This window comes from Podarcis liolepis (genome assembly GCF_965112155.1).
Source record: "Podarcis liolepis genome assembly, chromosome: 3".
Classification (NCBI taxonomy): Eukaryota; Metazoa; Chordata; class Lepidosauria; order Squamata; family Lacertidae; genus Podarcis; species Podarcis liolepis.
This window is the reverse complement of record NC_139557.1, coordinates 93,190,947-93,210,356: the sequence shown is the minus strand read 5'-3', so window position 1 is coordinate 93,210,356 and position 19,410 is coordinate 93,190,947. Positions and strand designations below refer to the sequence as shown.

At 42.3% G+C, this 19,410-nt stretch overlaps 1 protein-coding gene and 1 long non-coding RNA gene across 7 annotated transcripts in view; both read right to left on the bottom strand.

The window, feature by feature from the left end:
- The window catches only part of WDR26 (WD repeat domain 26), a 40,032-nt gene extending 20,822 nt beyond the window's left edge, over window positions 1-19,210 (bottom strand). The window contains exons 1-4 of one of the 6 annotated variants that reach the window (XM_083496096.1): window positions 18,048-19,172; window positions 16,144-16,243; window positions 15,875-15,931; window positions 170-217 (exon numbers count right to left, since the gene is read on the bottom strand). In XM_083496096.1, coding sequence (XP_083352222.1) covers window positions 170-217; window positions 15,875-15,931; window positions 16,144-16,243; window positions 18,048-18,436 — 594 coding nt within the window. In that variant the 5' untranslated portion in view covers window positions 18,437-19,172. Of the gene's footprint in view, window positions 1-169; window positions 218-15,874; window positions 15,932-16,143; window positions 16,244-18,047 lie in introns of all 6 variants that reach the window. The other 5 variants (XM_083496094.1, XM_083496099.1, XM_083496098.1 and 2 more) reach the window with 5 other exon arrangements.
- On the bottom strand, window positions 7,219-15,868 carry LOC310703692. Its single transcript, XR_014524315.1, has 3 exons — window positions 12,556-15,868; window positions 12,259-12,326; window positions 7,219-11,909 (listed from the first exon to the last, which is right to left on the bottom strand). It is a non-coding gene; the product is annotated as an uncharacterized lncRNA (long non-coding RNA).
- Window positions 19,211-19,410: the final 200 nt, after the last annotated feature.

The following is a 19,410-nucleotide window of genomic DNA, read 5'->3' as shown; positions in this document are numbered from 1 at the left end:
GTATTATGTGGCACCAGTTAACACTGCCAGCTCTGCAGATTGAAGAGATAAGAGTGCATATATGGGTTAGGCAAGTAGACTGGTCCCAAACTGTTAAGGGAATATACTAATGGTAATGCTTTGAAGTTGACCTAGTAGCTGGATCAAGAACCACTCCCAAACTGCATACCTGTTCCTTCAGAGGAGTGCATTCCCATTTAAGTTGCGTTGGTTCCCCCTGTGAGAAAAGTGACGTAACAAATATAATACATTTTCTGGACATGGGACCTACTCACTCACATTGTCTGTCTTACAAGGATTCAAGCTCAGCATATTTTTTGTCATCTATATCACCATTGCATCCAGGCACCAGACACAGCCTCTCTTGATTCAGATGTTATGGAGAAACAGAGACAGGTATCATCAGTGCAATGAAAAGCACCTTGCCCTCAAACTTCTGACCGCTCCCAGCAGCTTCATCTATCTATCTATCTATCTATCTATCTATCTATCTATCTATCTATTAGTGTGCCTGGGGATCAAAAAGCATTCTCCCAGTACTACTCTCTGGACCTGGTCCCATAGGTTAGACCAGAATCACTGTGACACAGTGCCCCTGATTCCCAAATCATAGAGCTGGTCCATGAGGATATCATAATCAATGGTACTGAAAGCCATGGAGAGATCAAGAAACAGCAGCAAGATTGCACCTAGATTGAAACGAATTTAAATAATCTCCATCATCCAAGAATGCTTGCAGCTGCCCCACCACAACTCTTGCTACTACATTCCCCAAGAAAGGGTTATTTGCAACTGGTTGATAGTTTTTCCAGTCCAAGGGATCCAGGGCTGGTTCCTTTAGGAGAGGCTGTACCACTGCCTCTTTTAAGGCAAAAGGCAACTTATATGCAAGAAAGTATTAACCATGCTCTAGACCCAAGCAGTCAAACTTCCTCTACTAGGTTTAATAAGCCAGGTGGGACAGGGGTCAAAAAGGCACAGGGGTCAGGCGTATAGCTGCAAGCACTTTATCCATGTCATCTGACTGCATAAACTGAAACCAATCCCACAACACATCACTGACAGTGCTACTGGATACTTCATCTGGAACTGCAATAACTGCACAGTCAAGGTCACTCTGAAGTTGAGCGACTTTATCCTCAAAATGTGCAGCTAGTTGTTCAAAGTAGGTCCAAGAATGATTCTGTTAACCACCTGTTTTATCTCGTGATTTCATAGCAAGACCAGGGCTCCAACAGGATCACCAGCTTTCTCTGCTGGAAGCCATCAACTTCCATCCATCTCTAAGGGAGGGCCATCTAAATGGGCCCACCACCCTAACAGAGGAATCTGCTGCTACTATTCCAAGTTTCATCATTAGCTGGTGAAATGCATTGCAAGGGAGTGCACTGCTCCCCACTATCTTTGAGTCTATAGACCGCAATAAAGCTGTATGTGATAAACAAACTATCTCCAGTTCAGCCCTCATATCATGTGGGGTAAAGACTATATCAAGGGTGTGCCTTTTCCAATGAGTTTGACTAATGAGTATTTGAAACAGCTCCATGGTTGTCATGAAGGCCTTGAAGTTCTGAGCCAGTCCAACTGCAGCCTCTGAATGGATACTAAAGTTATGCAGGACTATTGTCCTGCAATCTACCAACACCATTATACCACAGACCACTTTGTTTTGGGATGCCACTGGGTAACACACTGGTTGATAGACCAGCAACATCCCCAGTCTGTCTCTCTGGCCCAGGGGTAGGCAACCTAAGGCCCAGGGGCTGGATGTGGCCCAATTGCCTTCTCAATCCGGCCCGGGGACAGTCAGGGAATCAGCATGTTTTTACATGAGTAGAATGTGTGCTTTTATTTAAAATGCATCTCTGGGTTATTTGTGGGGCATAGGAATTTGTTCATTTTCCCCCCTTCAAAATACAGTCCAGCCCCCCACAAGGTCTGAGAGACAGTGGACCGGCCCAAGGCTGAAAAAGGTTACTGACCCCTGCTCTGGCCCAACACTAAGTACATACCCTTTAAGCCTATCTCAAGATAAAGATGTGTTCTGGTAAAGGAAATCGTGCTTCTATGAACAATAGCAACACCTTCCTCAATCCTCAGGTCTATCGTGGTGCTGTACTGAGTACCCAGGTGGGCATAGCATAGCTGAGTTGAATGGAGGAGTTGTTGGCCATGACCCAAGTCTTGGTAATGCATGCCAAGTCATCCCTTGATCATCCATGATCAAGTTGTGGATGAACATGGCCTTATTAGTGATGGACCTGGCATGGCATACAATAACAGCACCACCACACCAGAGGGCTCTACAAACCAAACTCCTAGGTCTCCATCCCAGAATGTGGTTAGCCACTCCACTACAACTATACCTTCCCCTGCCAAACACCATTTCTGAAATTGGGACAATATCTTTGTAATTCCCTATTACCTCCCCCCCCCAACACCTTCTAGCACTACCATCCAATATCACACTATACAGCTTTGAGGTTAGGGCCACAGGTAATAAACAAAGGCCCAGCTGTTGGCATATTCTACTGTTAAGTGAAAGACAGTAATTTCACCACCTCTCTCTTTGGATCTCAGGGGGAACCCACCAAGCCAAACCTCCACTCTCCCAGGCTCTCACCCTGGGTAATGGTCACATGCCTGTCTCCCACAGTGCATGGCCTACAATTTCATATCCTGATTGACAGGAGATACCCCCTCCCCTCAGTGATAACCTAAAGGGGAGAGAGATTCCTTTTTATGTCAACCCATTTGGGGACAACCGCACCACACGTGGCAAGAATCTGCTGCAATAAGGCAGGCTAAGAACTGTAAAGAAGGCTGATCCCCGAAGAATTGAAGCTTTTGAATTATGGTGCTGGAGGAGACTCTTGAGAGTCCCATGGACTGCAAGAAGATCAAACACATCCTTTCTTAAGGAAGTCAGCCCTGAGTGCTCCCTGGAAGGACAGATCGTGAAGCTGAGGCTCCAATACTTTGGCCACCTCATGAGAAGAGAAGACTCCCTGGAAAAGACCCTGATGTTGGGTAAGATTGAGGGCAGAAGGAGAAGGGGACGACAGAGGACGAGATGGTTGGATGGTGTTCTCGAAGCTACAAACATGAGTCTGACCAAACTGCGGGAGGCAGTGGAAGACAGGAGTGCCTGGCGTGCTCTGGTCCATGGGGTCACGAAGAGTCGGACATGACTAAATGACTAAACAACAACAAAGAACCACACCCTAGCTGCATGCACTCAGCCAGCAATCAATCACTGCAATCAGTACAAACACTCTCTTACTTGCAGGCAGATATGTAACAGGACAAACAAACTGATGCAGGCAAAACTCCCCCTCCCTCTCTCTGTCTTGCTGTCTGGGAGAAAAACCAGAAAGGGCCAGCCAGTCCCTCTTTGCTTAGTCTTCCTGTAGGTCTGCTCCCCGATTGCAGTAGTAGTAGTAGTAGTAGTAGTAGTAGTAGTAGTAGTAGTAATAATTTATTTCTACCTTGCGCATCTGGATGGGTTTTCCCAGCCACTCTGGGTGGCTTCCAACAAAAGATTAAAAATACATTAAAACATCAGTCATTAAAAACTTCCCTAACAGGGCTGCCTTCAGATTGTCAAGCAATTGTGACATACTCACAGGAAGATTACATGCTAATTTTTTTTACATAAAGGAATATCAGTATTTCAATAATTTAATAAAACAAAGCAGAATTTAACTATTAACCCAACAATGTAATTTGCTATTATTCTTTCTATTTACAAAGCCACCAATTGTATCCTACTAGCAACTAATTATTTTTAAAGTGAAATAGTGACATCAGTTTTTACTTCAAACCTGCAAGAATCACAATGCCCCCAGATTAAAGACAATTGCATATTTGATCAATGCTAACTAATGTCATCCTTACTTTGGCAGCCCATAAACTTATGATCATTTGCCTTTCAACTCCCACATTGTTTACACTCTGGCCCTTGATGATGAAACTGCAGAACTTTATGCAAGAGTTTTGTTTAGTTCCTGAATCAGTAAAAACAAAAAGGCTCCACCTTACATACTTTGTTCTGTGTTAACATCACCAGACACATAACCTTTACATTAAAAACAAAACATCCCACTGTTTGCTTTATGTCTTATGTGTATCACAGTGAGAAAAACACAGAACCAGTTTATTCTAAAGACAGAAGGGTTCCTTCTGTTCATGGAACAGCTGGTGATATAAAGAGTTAAACTTCTCATGTACAAGTTAAACCATGTATGGGCATTTAGGCAAACATACATATGCCGTATTGCTGAAAATCAAACATATCATACCTTTAAAATGAAAGGGAACACCCACTTCAAGAACCACCATCATGCAAGCTCTCAAACTCCAAACCACTTCTTCCCTTAAAACTGAACTAATTATTTCAGTCACATGGACAAAAATAAGGATATACTCTGAATCAGGATCCATAGCATTAGATCCTATTTCAATGTCAAAGCTCAGTCTTGGAAATGTAAATACCCACAGAGCATGTACACAAATAACCAGCCTCCTTATGTCTAGTATCAAGAAGAGTATCTTGCATGTTTAGTAAAGGGACCCCTGACCATTAGGTCCAGTCGTGACTGACTCTGGGGTTGCGGCGCTCAACTTGCTTCACTGGCCAAGGGAGCCGGCGCATAGCCTCCGGGTCGTGTGGCCAGCATGACAAAACCGCTTCTGGCAAACCAGAGCAGTGCACAGAAACTCCGTTCACCTTCCCGCCAGAGCGGTACCTATTTATCTACTTGCACTTTGGTGTGCTTTCAAACTGCTAGGTTGGCAGGAGCAGGGACCAAGCAACAGGCGCTCACCCCGCCGCGGGGATTCGAACCGCCAACCTTCTGATCGGCAAGTCCTAGGCTCAGTGGTTTAACGCACAGCGCCACCCGCGTCCTTTCTTTCATGTTTAGAGGTGTCTAAGTATGACAACCAAACAGGTTTGACACCCCATTTTAGAATATTCACTAAAAATGTCCCCTTCAACAGCCCAGGCTTGCTTTCTACCACTGATAAATCACAGGCAGGCTTGGTGTGTGTGTGTGTGTGTGTGTGTGTGTGTGTGTGTGTGAGAGAGAGAGAGAGAGAGAGAGAGAAAGAGAGAGAAAGAGAGAGAGAGTGCACACAATGCACCTCCCTTTACCTCACACCCAGTTTCCTACCATCCTTTTATAATATTGAAGTAATTTTTCAAGATACAGTGGTGCCTCGCAAGACGAAATTAATTCGTTCTGCGAGTTTTTTCATCTAGCGAATTTTTCGTCTTGCGAAGCACGAAATCCCATAGGAATGCATTGAAATTCAATTAATGTGTTCCTATGGTCAAAAAAAGTCCAAACAAAGCCAAATTTGGTACAACAAGAGTTTATTAAGTGCTCTTTCAAGTCACACATACTGTAAAGAGCATTTCAAAAATTGAAGGAACAATAAATTAAGTTTCTAAACATGACAGAAAAATATTTAAAAATCCAACAAAGTGTACAGTACATTTTCTAAGACTCTGGGGGACAACTCGAAGAAGGTTCCTCTTCCACTCTTTGCTTCTTGCTGAAGAACCCCCTCCTCAACTGTTCCCCCAGCCACCCACCACACAGAAATTCAAATCCAGATTTTTTTAAAAAAAACAGCAGAGTGGCCCAATGGTCACAGAAAATGATAAAAATGCAGAAAAAAACCACACAAGCTTCCAGATTCTTGCAAACCCCTCCCCAACACCAAGTCCTTGAATTCCAAACACCCCAACCCAAAAGCCAAACCCCCCCAAAAAGTTTTAAAAGTTTAAAAGAAGTTTTGGAAAAGCTTCAAAAATCACCAAAGTCTTTAAAAACCTCAAAAAAGGCTACCACACCGCATTCTATGAGTGGCTCCTCGAAGTCAAGGCGCAACTGTATTAACGGTGTTAAGAAAAAGGAAACAAACTTGAAAGACGTTTTCGTTTTTCGTCTTGCGAAGCAGCCCATACGGAAATTCATCTTGCGAAGCAGCTCAAAAAACAGAAAACCCTTTCGTCTAGCGAGTTTTCCATCTTGCGAGGAACCACTGTACTATTCCTGCCTCCATAAAGTCAAACTCAATCCAAACAGATATCCTTTCCTTTAAGATACTCACTGAAATGTGTTAATATCTAATTTTTGCACACCCCTAGCATTTCAGAACACCACAAAAGAGACAACAGATTGTGGACTGCTGTTCTGTGCTGTTTTGTTATCTTGTCATTGCTTGTTCTGTGGTTTTATTTTATGATTTCAATGTAACCAGTACTTGTTTTGAGTGTGACTTTTTTTTACTAAATAAACTACAGAAGAAAGGAAAGGAAATGGAGGAATGTCACAATTAAAACAAGTACAAAGTAAACAGGGGAGGAATGTGCAATTATCGCAGTGACATGTACAAATGATCTCATTTATCAAGGTGGAAATGGGGGCGCAGCAGCACAACACAAGGGAGCAAAGTCCAAGACTGAGACAAGGCCTGATATGCCATTCAAACTCAAGACAGCGGAGGGTGCAATGGGGAGGGGGGGAGAAAGTCACAAAATAAGGAAGGCTTAAAATAGTATAGGCTGCTAGGATTCTAACCACAAAGCTTGAAGTTAGAGAATACATAGACAAATGAAGTGCAGGAGGTAAGATAGAATTCTTTTTTAAAAAGGAAAAGAAATAAAATTTATTAGAAGGAAAGATCTTATATGCAAAAGTAAGGCATCTTAACACTGATAATTGCTAAAAATTACACCCATAACCCTCTTGTATGAAAGAGAACAAATCAAAAGTCAGTTTTAACACAAAAGCCATATACACTGGATTTTATCATTGTACAAGCTATGAACTATGAATATTTTTAGATTAATGAGAGTTGCAACATTTATTGTTTAAATCAGTAGGAGAAATTGACAGGCAGATTTTTATAGACTAAAAAGTGCCCTGGTTAGCATTTTTTTTAAAATCTGATTTTTAATTTTTTTTAAAAAATATTATTGCTACATAAAATGTGTGCATCGCCTTTAAAAAAATGCATCTGCTTTAGAACTATTGTGCTTTTTTCTCATATGCAGATTTAATTAATTGCTCAATCAACACTTAAAATTAACTAAGATTTCTTTAATGAGATCACAGCTGTAGCACCAGCAAAGGTCTAGTATAGTTTGCTTCCCAACACATGGAAACAACACTGCACTCCCTAGCTACTGGCAGTCCTTATTTTAAAAAAAAATCCAGATACCTGATCTGCCATTGAATGTTTTTGCTCCGTATCCTTGCAAGTCCTGAGAGTAAGCCAAACAGAAATCTTTTAATTTCACTATTGATCTCCTGTCTCTGGGCAGTAATAAATTCTGGACCATGTGTACTGGCTCCAAATACATTCCCAGGACCAATGTAAAAGGTTGGCTTTAACCTTCAAAGCCTTACACTGCTTGAGATCCCACTACTTTACTGAACACCTCACCTCATATGAGCTACCCAGACTCAGAGGTCAGCTTCAGAGGCCTTTCTCAGAGTGCACCTTCCCAGAGACATTCAGAGAGTGGCAAGTGCCAACCCCCCAAAGAGACAAACCAGGTGCCAACATTATCACCTTTTATTCTAAATATTTGATTCTTAACAAATATTGCCATTATTGAAAAGGAATTATTTAGTACATGTTTTTGAAGGTGGGGTTTTTATCACTGTACTGAAAACCATCATATGCTCATTTACACTGTTTTAGTTTATTACTTTATTGTTTATGTATTTTTGAATTGTATTATTTCTTCTTCTCCTTAAGACTTTTTGTACAAGGCAAGGAATCATTAATATTCCAGTAGTGAAAAAGTCATGGCAATTATGCAAACAGAAGTTTTGAATTTGGCTTTGTGTTTAGTTACAAACATATGTATAAAGCAAGCCATTTGTGTGTATGTTAAGTCAGGAAATACAGTGGATGCTTGGGTTGCGAATGTGATCTGTGCGGGATGCACGTTCGCAACCCGCAGCGGTGCATCTGCACACACATGGGTTGTGATTCGCGCATCTGCGCATGTGCGACTGCCAAAACCAGGAAGTAACCTGGTACATCCAGGTTTTGGCGGGTTCGTAACCCAAAAAAAGCAACCTGAAGCTCTGTAACCCGAGGTATGACTGTATCTGAATTTCTATGAGGAAAGAGAAACTTGATTTCATTATATAAATTCAAATTCATCAGCTGACTCATGGAAAGGCCTCGTATGGTTGCATTCCAAAGGGACAGCCAGTGGCTAATGTCATCACACAGCTCACTCTACAACTCCCTACCTCTGACTGACTCCTATGTGAGTCGAAGGGCATTTGTTCTGGTTCTTCAAACCGGAACGATACAGTTGTCACTAACTGCATCCTCTCCCCCATTTCCTTTGCTGGCAGAAAGAGCTCCGCCCTTCGTTCCAGAACAGTAGAGTCTCTCTTCAAAAATTAAACATCCTTGAGGTCCAACCTGGTTAAAATGATTCCAGATACACAATATACATGCACTTGTGTGAATTCAGAAGTGATTATTCAAAATTGAATACAGGCGCCCTTCCATTTACACATGATCAACTCACACACAACTGCATCATAGAAACACAGCACTGGGAAATAAATAAACAATCAGATTCAAACCTGGAAATGGCTGGAGAGAGATGGAAAGTCCTCGTGGCTCGCAAGGAGACCCTCCCTGGAGCCTAGTGCAGGACATCAATGAGGGCAGAGGAAGCCTCGAAGAGACTAGAAATGCAGCAGGGCTTTGTTTAGGCTCCTCAGGCTCCCCTTCTAACAGCTGATGTGTGCAGTAGTGCAGCAGCCACCTTTCCATGCATCCTTCAGCTGGCCCCAGAGATACAGTACAGTCATACCTCAGGTTGAATGTGCTTCAGGTTGAGCGCTTTCAGGTTGTGCTCCACTGCAACCCAGAAGTAATGGAGTGCATTACTTCCGAGTTTCACCGCTCACGCATGTGCAGTCGCTCAAAATGACATCACATGCATGCACGGAAGCGGCAAAACCCCACCCGCGCACGCATGCACGCTGTCGTGTCTTATGTTCCATTCAGGATGCGAACCGGGCTCCGGAACAGATCCCGTTCGCACCCCGAGGTACCACTGTATTTTCCTGGGATTTTATTTCAAATAGTTTAGTTACAGATTTACAGGTATCTCTCCCCACACCATCTACAGAAATATGATTACCATTCCAGACTGGGTATTATTTAATATGGTTATGTTTTATTTGCCCTGCCTTTAGTTAGATATATTACTGAATTCTGTAAATTGCCTGTGGTTCCCCAATAATTGAGAAACTAATAATTTTTAAAATATGGATACATATCAACCTGAATAGCATGCTGTCAGGGCCTAAAGATGCCTATAGGTTCCCAGGGAATATTTAAAACTTGTTCTGTAAGCATAAATCAGAAAGAAGTATGTGCCAAATGGTACGCATACTTTTAAAATTATCTCTTGGCAATTACAACTTTAGTCTCTAAAAAGAAGAAAAAGAAGAGTTTGGATTTGATATCCCACCTTTCACTCCCTTCAAGGAGTCTCAAAGCGGCTAACATTCTCTTTCCCTTCCTCCCCCACAACAAACACTCTGTGAGGTGAGTGGGGCTGAGAGACTTCAAAGAAGTATGACTAGCCCAAGGTCGCCCAGCAGCTGCATGTGGAGGAGCGGAGACGCGGACCCGGTTTCCCAGATTACGAGACTACCGCTCTTAACCACTACACCACACTTCAGCCTGTGAATAGTTACATAGAATAATAGAATTACAGAGTTGGAAGGGACTCTGGGGGTCATCTACTCCAACCCCCTGCAATGCAGGAATCTCAACTAAAGCATCCATGACCAAGTGTCAAATCAAGGTTGAAACAAATGAAATGCAAACAAGGACAACACAGCCCCCCTTTAGTCCACATGTGCTAACTAACCTTCTACAGCAGGGATAGCCAATGCGGTGCCTCTCCAGAGGCCATCAGGTCATAATAGCATGGTCAATCGTCAGTGAATGGAGACTGCAATACACCAACATCTACAGGGTACCATGTTGACCCTCAATATGTTACCCTTTCTAGAATAAGGAATTTTAAAATGTAGGCTTTATCCCACTGCACACAGAAAGCCTGTTTTTCAAAATTAAGACAAAAAACTCCCATATCCAAAGCTCAACTTCAAAACAGGAATACAAAACTCAAACTCTCATGAAGATTTCAGCAATAAAACAGAAATTGGTGCTCTTATTGCAGGCCCTCAAATAACAATAACCTGGAGGAAGTGGAAACAGCTAATAATATTCCCATTTCAAAATCTGATGGCAGGTGAGGTATGAGAGTGCATGCCTCCCCAATATCCATTATAATTATAGCCATTCATCAAGGAAGTAAAAAGTCTGGAAAGAATGAGGGTAATCCAACCTAATATGCCACTGCATTTGGAGGCACACCCATTACAGAATCTCTCCCAATACTGTCACCATGCACAGGAAGCAGCATATGTCAAGGGTCAGAAACCTGTGGCTGTCCCAATGACCTCTCTTCTAGTGCAGTTCACTTCACTTCACACTCGAAGACTATAGAACATGAAGAACAGCCGCTACAATAATGTGTAAATGAGCAAGCAGCACAGGACTTTTGTCGCCACCTAAATTTGGCTTGGAACTAGTCTCCTACATCCCTGAAACACACTACACCCCGGAATACACTTGGAGACTGTTCAGCATTGATTACAAGTTTATTAGTTTTATACACAATAAAGCACAATGTCTTTCAGAAGAAATTATTTAATTTACGATAATTATTAAATTATATCTGAAAGATTATTAATGGTGGATTGGAATAGAATTAAGATATTATCAATATTGTATCAGTAACATCTTAATATAAGAATGATGCATTTTCTATTTTGTTATTGCAATCCAATTAATAGACTTGTATCAAAGTAGTATAACTGAATATCCAGATCAGGCATAGACCAATGTGGTGGCTTTGGGCAAGTAGTAGTTATCCATGTTAAATCCACAGATAGCAATGATCAACCTCAGGGGCATATATGCTAAATAATATACGATAATTAATACAACATTGAAAATGATGAACACAGATGGCTACTTTACCCCTTTTCTGCCATGCCATATCCATCAAGTAGCATCCAAGTAAGTCATACTCAGAATAGACCCGTTAGTCTGAGCCAATAATTTCAATGGTCTACTTATTGGATTAATCCTGTTTCCAACAGCAATATAGGATTTAAAACAAAACATTAAAATAACTATTCAGAGAAACAGAGGAAGTTATTAAACTTCAGATAATATTTTCTATCACTAGAAGATGTACTGGGGCATATATATAGGTGACTATATATAGACCCATGATCATCCTAGCTGATTAATTCTAGATTCTTGATCCATGTATTGCCCTCTCTGCAGTCTTGCTTTTCAAAGTCATTTGTTGAACAAGTGGTCACTCAGCTAATCCAAAAAGACAAATGGAAAGAGCTATCATTTTTTCTGGAGTCTCTCCCAATCCACCATTCAGCCTGGGTATGACAAACACTAGAGTGAATGATAAGCACTGCTTTGTTTAGAGATCAAGAGGAGAAATGGAACCCCATCAATCTTGTTAGTCCTTTCTGTAGCCTTTGATACCAAGTGATCACTGCTGACATGACTATGGGGTCTGATTATTGCTGTGATGCTACTCAAGTGTTCCATTTTCTTTTTGTTTTTATAAGAACATGCAAGAAGGTGAAAGAAATATTAGTTATCCTATCCCCTTAGAAGTTTTCCAAGTGGACTCCTGCAAGGTAACTGGGCAAATTGATTTGAATACACGATGTCACGGGTTATAAACATGAGCCAACTCATGGGCACCCCACTCAAATCCTGCAATCTTATTGCTCTCTTGGCCATGACTGAAACCATATATATATACATATATATTTGGGTTTTGGTGTCTTCGGGTGTCTTCCCGTGTAAGAGTTGGGGTGTCTAGGCGACGTTTCGACGAGGTCTCACTCGTCATCTTCAGGCTGGTGCTTTCGGCTTCTTGTTACTGGAACAGAGCAGGATCTCAGTGTTTGAGTTCCAGCTCTGTTCCAGTAACAAGAAGCCGAAAGCACCAGCCTGAAGATGACGAGTGAGACCTCGTCGAAACGTCGCCTAGACACCCCAACTCTTACACGGGAAGACACCCGAAGACACCAAAACCTGCATTCCTGTACCCGTGAAAATCTACGAAAGCACATATATATTTATATATACATATAAATATATGCACACAAGGTAGTATATATCTGAATACCAGATACTTTGAATGATTAGCAGGAGGACTGTTGTATAGTGGTACCTCGGGTTACATACGCTTCAGGTTACATATGCTTCATGTTACAGACTCCGCTAATCCAGAAATAGTACCTCGGGTTAAGAACTTTGCTTCAGGATGAGAACAGAAATCACACAGTGGCAGCAGGAGGCCCCATTAGCTAAAGTGTTGCTTCAGGTTAAGAACAGTTTCAGGTTAAGAACGGACCTCCGGAACAAGTTCTTAACCCGAGGTACCACTGTATTCATGTCTCACTATTAGACTGTCCAGGGAATTCTGGCTGGCAACTGTTAGAAATAGGATTTTGGCCTGATTACCTGCTCTGGGATGGCTCTCTTCATGATACTGGATGTTAGCAAGCCAAATGAAAAAGAATCTACACAAAGCTATAATGACCACCGTTGGCAGATAGTACAAAAGACGCGGCATGGAGAAGAAGGAGAGACGCACTTCACTGACAACAATTCAGTCTCCCTTGGTCACTTAAGTCTACAGCCTGGATAGCTTTTAGAATTTTAAACTGTAACCTGCCTAGGGGCCTACTAGTGAAGGGAGGGTAATAAATATTATTAATAATAATATCTATGTTGGCCTTTAGAGCCCCAACAAATGTACCTGTATGTTTGAACTCCATTGTATAATACATTCACACATTTTTGGCATCAACCTAAAAAGTGGAACATATGAAGTAAATCCTAGTAACTTCTGGCAGAATTTACTAAACATTTAAGGCTGCTGTCCTACATGCACTTACTTTGAGAAAGTTCTATTGAACTCAACAGGACTTATTTCTAAGGAACCACCCACAGAATCAGGCTGCAGAGCCCTAAGCAGCTTGACCCAAAATAACTGCAATATAATTTTTTCCTAATCTCACGTGAGATTGTTAGCTTGAAAGGTCAACAGCAACACAAGCTATTAATCATAATGATACCTTTTTGTTTATTATCAGATTTGTTCATATATACAGGGGATTTCTCTGTAACTGCTCTAATTTAGGATTCCTTTCCTGAAGATCTACTATCGCCCAGCCCTAAACATCTTTTGAAAGTATGGTGAGTGTATACATGTAGCACATATGCATGTGTGTGTGTGTGCGCGCGCACACACACACACACACACACACAGGCTCTTATGCTAACTTTGCTTGCAGGAGGAGTTAGTACTTCATCATTCATTTTTCTTTTATATTTTGCAAATATATAATCTATAGTCTTCTAGATGAGGTGTGTACAAATTTAATATAGGAGAGGAAAAAATACAGCTCCTAAATACTACTTTTAAAATAAAGTTTACTATACATCTTCCCATATTAATTCTTATTTTGATTCACCAGCAATTATATAGCAGGACTGTTCAAAGAAAGGTCCAGCTTGAAAACACATTCCAAATTCATAGATTCTTTTATCAATGTTTGGAGGTACCTGGAGCATCTCTCCCATTTGTAAGTTATATGCTTCTCATAGTTATTTCATATTTCAACTTATTGTGAAGGCTTAGCTGTCAGAACAAATAAGCAACACAGAAGTTGTATACAAAAGGAAAAGTGATGGCACAATTTAAATCAAAATGTGCCATCATGAAAGCAATATATTAGATATTATAAAAAAAACATAATGTTGTCAAACTGCAGCATTTGCTAAAACAGCTACTTTAGCAGTTTCACCCCTGTTGCCTGCATCTAGCAGATACATAGTTTTAAACTGGATTGACCAAAATATAATCCAAATATAAAGACTTAGTCATGTGTATCTTTTGGGTCTTCTATTACAAACATAAACACCTAAGGTGAGAAGTATTCCACCCCTTAACTTCTCTCTCTCTCGTCTTAACACCAATGGATTCCCCCCCTAAAATGACCCATAAAATATCACCAGAGGCATCAGTTGAAATTCCAATAAATTAAATGTCTTTCTGTTGTGTGTTCTAATGAGAAATCAGTTGTTCAAAAAATAAAGGCAAACACCTGTTTTCTAGGAAAAATACTCTGGTTTTCATTCTCAGAAGTTTATTGTGAAATGTTCTGAATAAGATTTAAGGATAAATCTTATTCTCAGAAATCTGAAGGGGACAGTACAGGTCTTTTAATTAAAAAAATAAAAATGTATTAATGTATTTCTTATTCATCTTATCTACATTTGTACATAAATGGAAATACCAGTCTCTCCCAATTATTTCAATACACTTTCCCAAAATTCCTTTTTTGACTGATGAATGGTGAAAACACTCCTTGCTCCAATAAATGTAATACTCAAAAGAATGCCAGTCCACTTCTATGAAATGTGCTCAATAAAAGCACAAGATTTAACCTCAATTTATATTCACCTCAGTTACATTATTTATTCCTACACAACTCTTGCACTTTATAGCATTTGTTTGTTCTGTTTGGTTATATTATCTAAGTGCTGACTATCATATTATCAGCTGTCCATTCTTAAAGTAACACAGTTCTACTTGTCTGAGAGGAAAAGTTTATGCATGATTAGACTTTGATTTGATTAAAAAGAACAAGATACAAATACTTTCAGGCAGCAACTGAAGTTTAACAAAACATCTGTTTTTCCATACTTCATTTCCTGTCTGATGGGGGAAGGGAAGAGAGAACAGGAAAATATCCTTTTGACAACAAATAAATCAACCAGAAGAAAGCTAAACCAACATCAACCGATTCCTCACTGTTTTCATAGTCACTTTTGTAGTAACACTGTATTTTCCACTTGAATAAGAGGAAAAATACACCACTATAATGACAGGGCAGCTGAATGTATGAAAAAAACAACAACGGGGTTGTATCCAACTGAACCACACTCTGAGGAAAGCCCCTGAAATCAAAATACTTACATTAGTAATTTCAATTTATTTGAATGGGTCTACTCAGAGTATGACTTAGATGCATGCAACCCTCAGTACAGAAGAGTTTGGGTGATAGGAGTGGCTAAGAGAGTATTTCATGCTTCCCGTAAACACAATACATTGTCTCCCTTATTTTGTGTATGTACGTACATAATTGTTTTAGTTCCAGTGTATAAATTTGAGCTATATCATCTCAATGAACTGATCAGAAGACTGCCTTGTTTTAATTAAACAGAAAACTACAGAGAATGACCCAAGTTCTAGACAGCAACATAAATGCAAAAGTCAACTGAAAAGAGTACTGTTTGCTGTCAGTCATTGCATTTCACTAATGTTTATTCAAATATGCCACTTCACAGAGACCATACATCATCCCCTGAAAGCCATACCCAGAACAATTTCACTCAAGAACAGATTAAAGAGTTGAACACAAAAATGTACACATTTCTCATCAGTGACTTACAAGAGATACTTATATATCTATGCCCACACTGCTGCAGGATGTTCAAATACACTCATGACATGAGAGAGACATGACACTTTAATTTTTTTAGGCTTTTCATTACAAATATCAGGTAGGCTGGTGTATATACTTATTTTATTAAGACACATGTGTACCCCAACACAAATCTAGGGGGAGGGGGAGGCATAGTATTACTACAAATAAACTAAACTATATCAAACAATTCAAGAATCTCTTACCACAATTGCATGAGGAGAGTGCACTAAAGGCTTGAGTTCATTCAGGTCGTTCTCAGCCTACAAGTAGCAGTTTTTAAAATAGAAAGGGAGAGAAAAAAAGAGATAAACCAAGGATTATGAACAGCACCAACCAACAAATCTGCAACTCAGACCTATGGAAGCTTATTCAAAGTTAAATCTCACTAAGTTCAATGGATTTACTCTCAAGTAACTGTGTATAGGATTGCAGTTCTAGTGATAATTAGGCAGTTGCATGCCTCTTCCATTACCTTATCCCATTCTCCTTCCATGACATGATTGCGGAATTTGGTAGCAGAAGGATGTTCTAAACGACATCCTGACTCTTGCATTAGAAGATCAACAGTCTGGCTGCAGGAGAGAGGTACAGTATTTTAAAAAAAGCTGACCAGTCTTATTCTTACAGTGAAGCCATCCATGTAGCCATAAATCCAAAATATTGTTTTAAAAAATATGTTCCACCTTAAGAAAAATAAGATGCTGGAATGTGTTCTAATGAATTCCAGCAAACAAACTTGTGCCCTCAGATCCACAAGTTACATATGGAGTATAAACTTCACAAATACAAAGTTATTTTTCCTCAACTATTTTGATGATCAAGAAAAACATGGCTCCATAAAAACACAGTTTTAATTATGTTATTCATATGAAAACACAAACATTGGCATTAGATTATAACGTGATTAGAACTACCTATGGCAACTGGAATTTTGTTGATGCAGCGAGCACAGTGTTAATTCCCTACCAATATATCATCTGCCTTCAAGTCAGTTGTCCATTAGGCTGGGATCTTAATAAAATAGACTATTCTATAACCTACAACCCTCCCCCATCACATTTTAAACTAAAAATAGCACATTTACTATGGTGTAGTCTATGAACAGTCACGAGTTGTCACCTGCTGCTGTAAACTTGCCCTATTTCAGTGGTGTGCTTGTTTCGAGCACCAAGTTAATTAAAACCAATCCATTCCCACAATAACACAAGCTCTTGGCATACAAGGGGCCATAATTTTCCTATAGTACATATTCCTACACATCCACATCTCAATATTCTCTAGCTGCTATTATAGTGTACTATTGTTGGGTTTGTTTTGTTAATCCAACTGCTGATGTCCTGCATTTATTTGCTTTTCACCCTCCCCCACCCCAGCTGCATGCCTATTACTCAGCTCAAAGTACTGCAGTGCTGCAAGCAACAGAAGAGTCAACACATTTGACATTAATTTTCTGAAGTACTTATACACAGAGTATATTCAAAGACTACATTAGACATAGTTATATCCAAATTACATTTTAAACATACTGTTCATTTTAACACCTAGCCAACGACAGAGACTGTACAAACATAAGTATTTTGATATACTGGTTTGCTTTTTTAACTCAATATACTTGTTTTAAGACTATAGACAAAGAGATTTCCGTACACTATTGTGTTGAAAATGCTATTTTATCTGTACCATCTTTGCACCAATTCACCTTTATTACTATGTTCTTGGGCCTTCGTACTGTCACAGTTGACAGAAGAATCTACCTGTTCTCCGAGTAGGAAGTCCACACAGGACTAGGCCTGAAAAAATAGGCCCCAGAGTTTCACTGCCTTCATCCCTTCATTCCCTGGATTTATCTCCTCTCCCCCCATCTCTCTCTTTGATATTAAACTGCGACAGAATAATCTGTGACAAAAAGTGCCCCTCCTTGGGATAAATATGGGCCAAGGCAGCCACACAAAAGTGTTGGATTCTCTCCCTTGGGCATATAATGTGCCCTAAAATAAACAAGTCGGCCATGGCTATTATTCTCATCAGCACAAACCCTCGTTTTGTATCCTCCTCCCCCCTCTCAAAGATTTGGATGGAAATAAAAAATAAAAAGGTATTTTTCAAGAGCAATACCCCCGACCCCACCCCAAGAGCTGGGTCTCCCTCAAACGCGAGCCTCGCAGTGACTCAAAAGGGGGGAAAGCACAAACAACAACGAGAAAGCCAAAGCCAAAACAGGTTTCTGGAGATGGGGGTCAGCCAAAACGGTGTGTGTGTGTGAAATCTCGTCTTTCGGGCCCACTTCCGCACCCCACGGAAGATTCCGCGCCCCACATAGCGCTGAGTTGGGAAGGGCATTAATGGAGACTGTCGTCCTCAGCTTGCCCCACTTACTTGAGGCCCAGCCCGTGGAGGTGCTGCCCGATGAGCCGGATCACGTCCTCGTCGGACTGCGAGAGCCGCTTCTTCTTCTTCAGGGCGCTGCCGCCGACCCCGACGCCGCTGCCTCCCCCCATCTCGACGGCGGACCCCCCGGGGGCCGAAACCCCGTTGTTGACACTCGGCCCGCCGCCGCCACCCCCGCCGTTGTTGTTGTTGGCCGACGGCAGAAGCCCGTTGGCGTGAGCGAGCTGCTCCCCGGCGCTCGAGCCCGAAGAGGCCTCGCCGTTTTGGGCGCTGAGGCAGCCCAGCTCCGGACCCTGCGACGATGACGGCGGCGGCGGCGGCTGTTGTTGTTGCTGCTGCTGTTGCTGCTGACCCCCTCCTGCCCCGTTGGCCTGCATGGCGCTGCTGCTGCTGCTGCTGCCGCCGCTGGCTCTGAGGGGGTTGGCAGCAGGGGGGGCGAGCCCGGCGGAGAGCGAGGGGGACGGGGACGAGGTGAGGCCTGCTCTGCCCGCGGAAGCCCCGGGCTCTCCTGCTCCCTCCGCCGCCGCCGCCGCCGCCGGGGAGGCCCGCGCTTTCTTCCGCGGTGGCGGGGAGGCTCCGCCGGTGTCCGAGTCGGAGGAGGAGGAAGCGGAGGCCAGAGTTTCCTCGCCGAGAGCGGCCGTGGTGGGAAGCCGGGGGGGGGGGAGTGAGGAAGGGGAGGCGGGGGTGGGGTGGGGGAGGTGGCGGGGGTGAGGAGCGGGGTGGGGGGGAGCCCTGGTCCCTCTTCCTCGAGGCCCCTCAGACAGCAGCGGCCGCCGCCGCCCGCTCTAGGGTCCCTCCAGCTAACGCTGCCCGAAGCCCACCGCCTGGCAGCCCCAGGCGCCCGGCCCACTCCTCTCCACTAGCCCGCTGGGTTTGTGGCTTCTCTGCCTAGCTGCAGCCTAATGGAGTCCGGGCCGGGACGTCACAGGAAATTCCTATACTGCCCCCTACACTCACTTCCGCCGCCGCCTGGGGTAGGCTCTGGGGGTGCAGAGTGCAGAGGGGGCAGCCTAGGGCCAGTGGCGTGAGGGGCTCCGGCTGGCCTCCACAGCACCACCCGCTGGGCGGGCACAGACCCTGCTCGGGGTGGCTGAGGTGGGCGCTTTGTCACCGCACCTGACTGTTTGCGTGAGGCTGGCTGGCTTGTTATGCTTCCACCTTGCTTATCTCATATGCCCATATAGGGCAAGGCTGGAGGTATATGTAAATATATACACACTCCCTCATTTCCCCGTCCTCTGAAATGGCACACAGAAACGGGAACTAGCATGTTGATGTGCTCTGAAAACATTGTTCTATAGTTACCAATTACTTTTTTTTTTTTTTTTTGGAAGTGAGTTGAATCTACTCG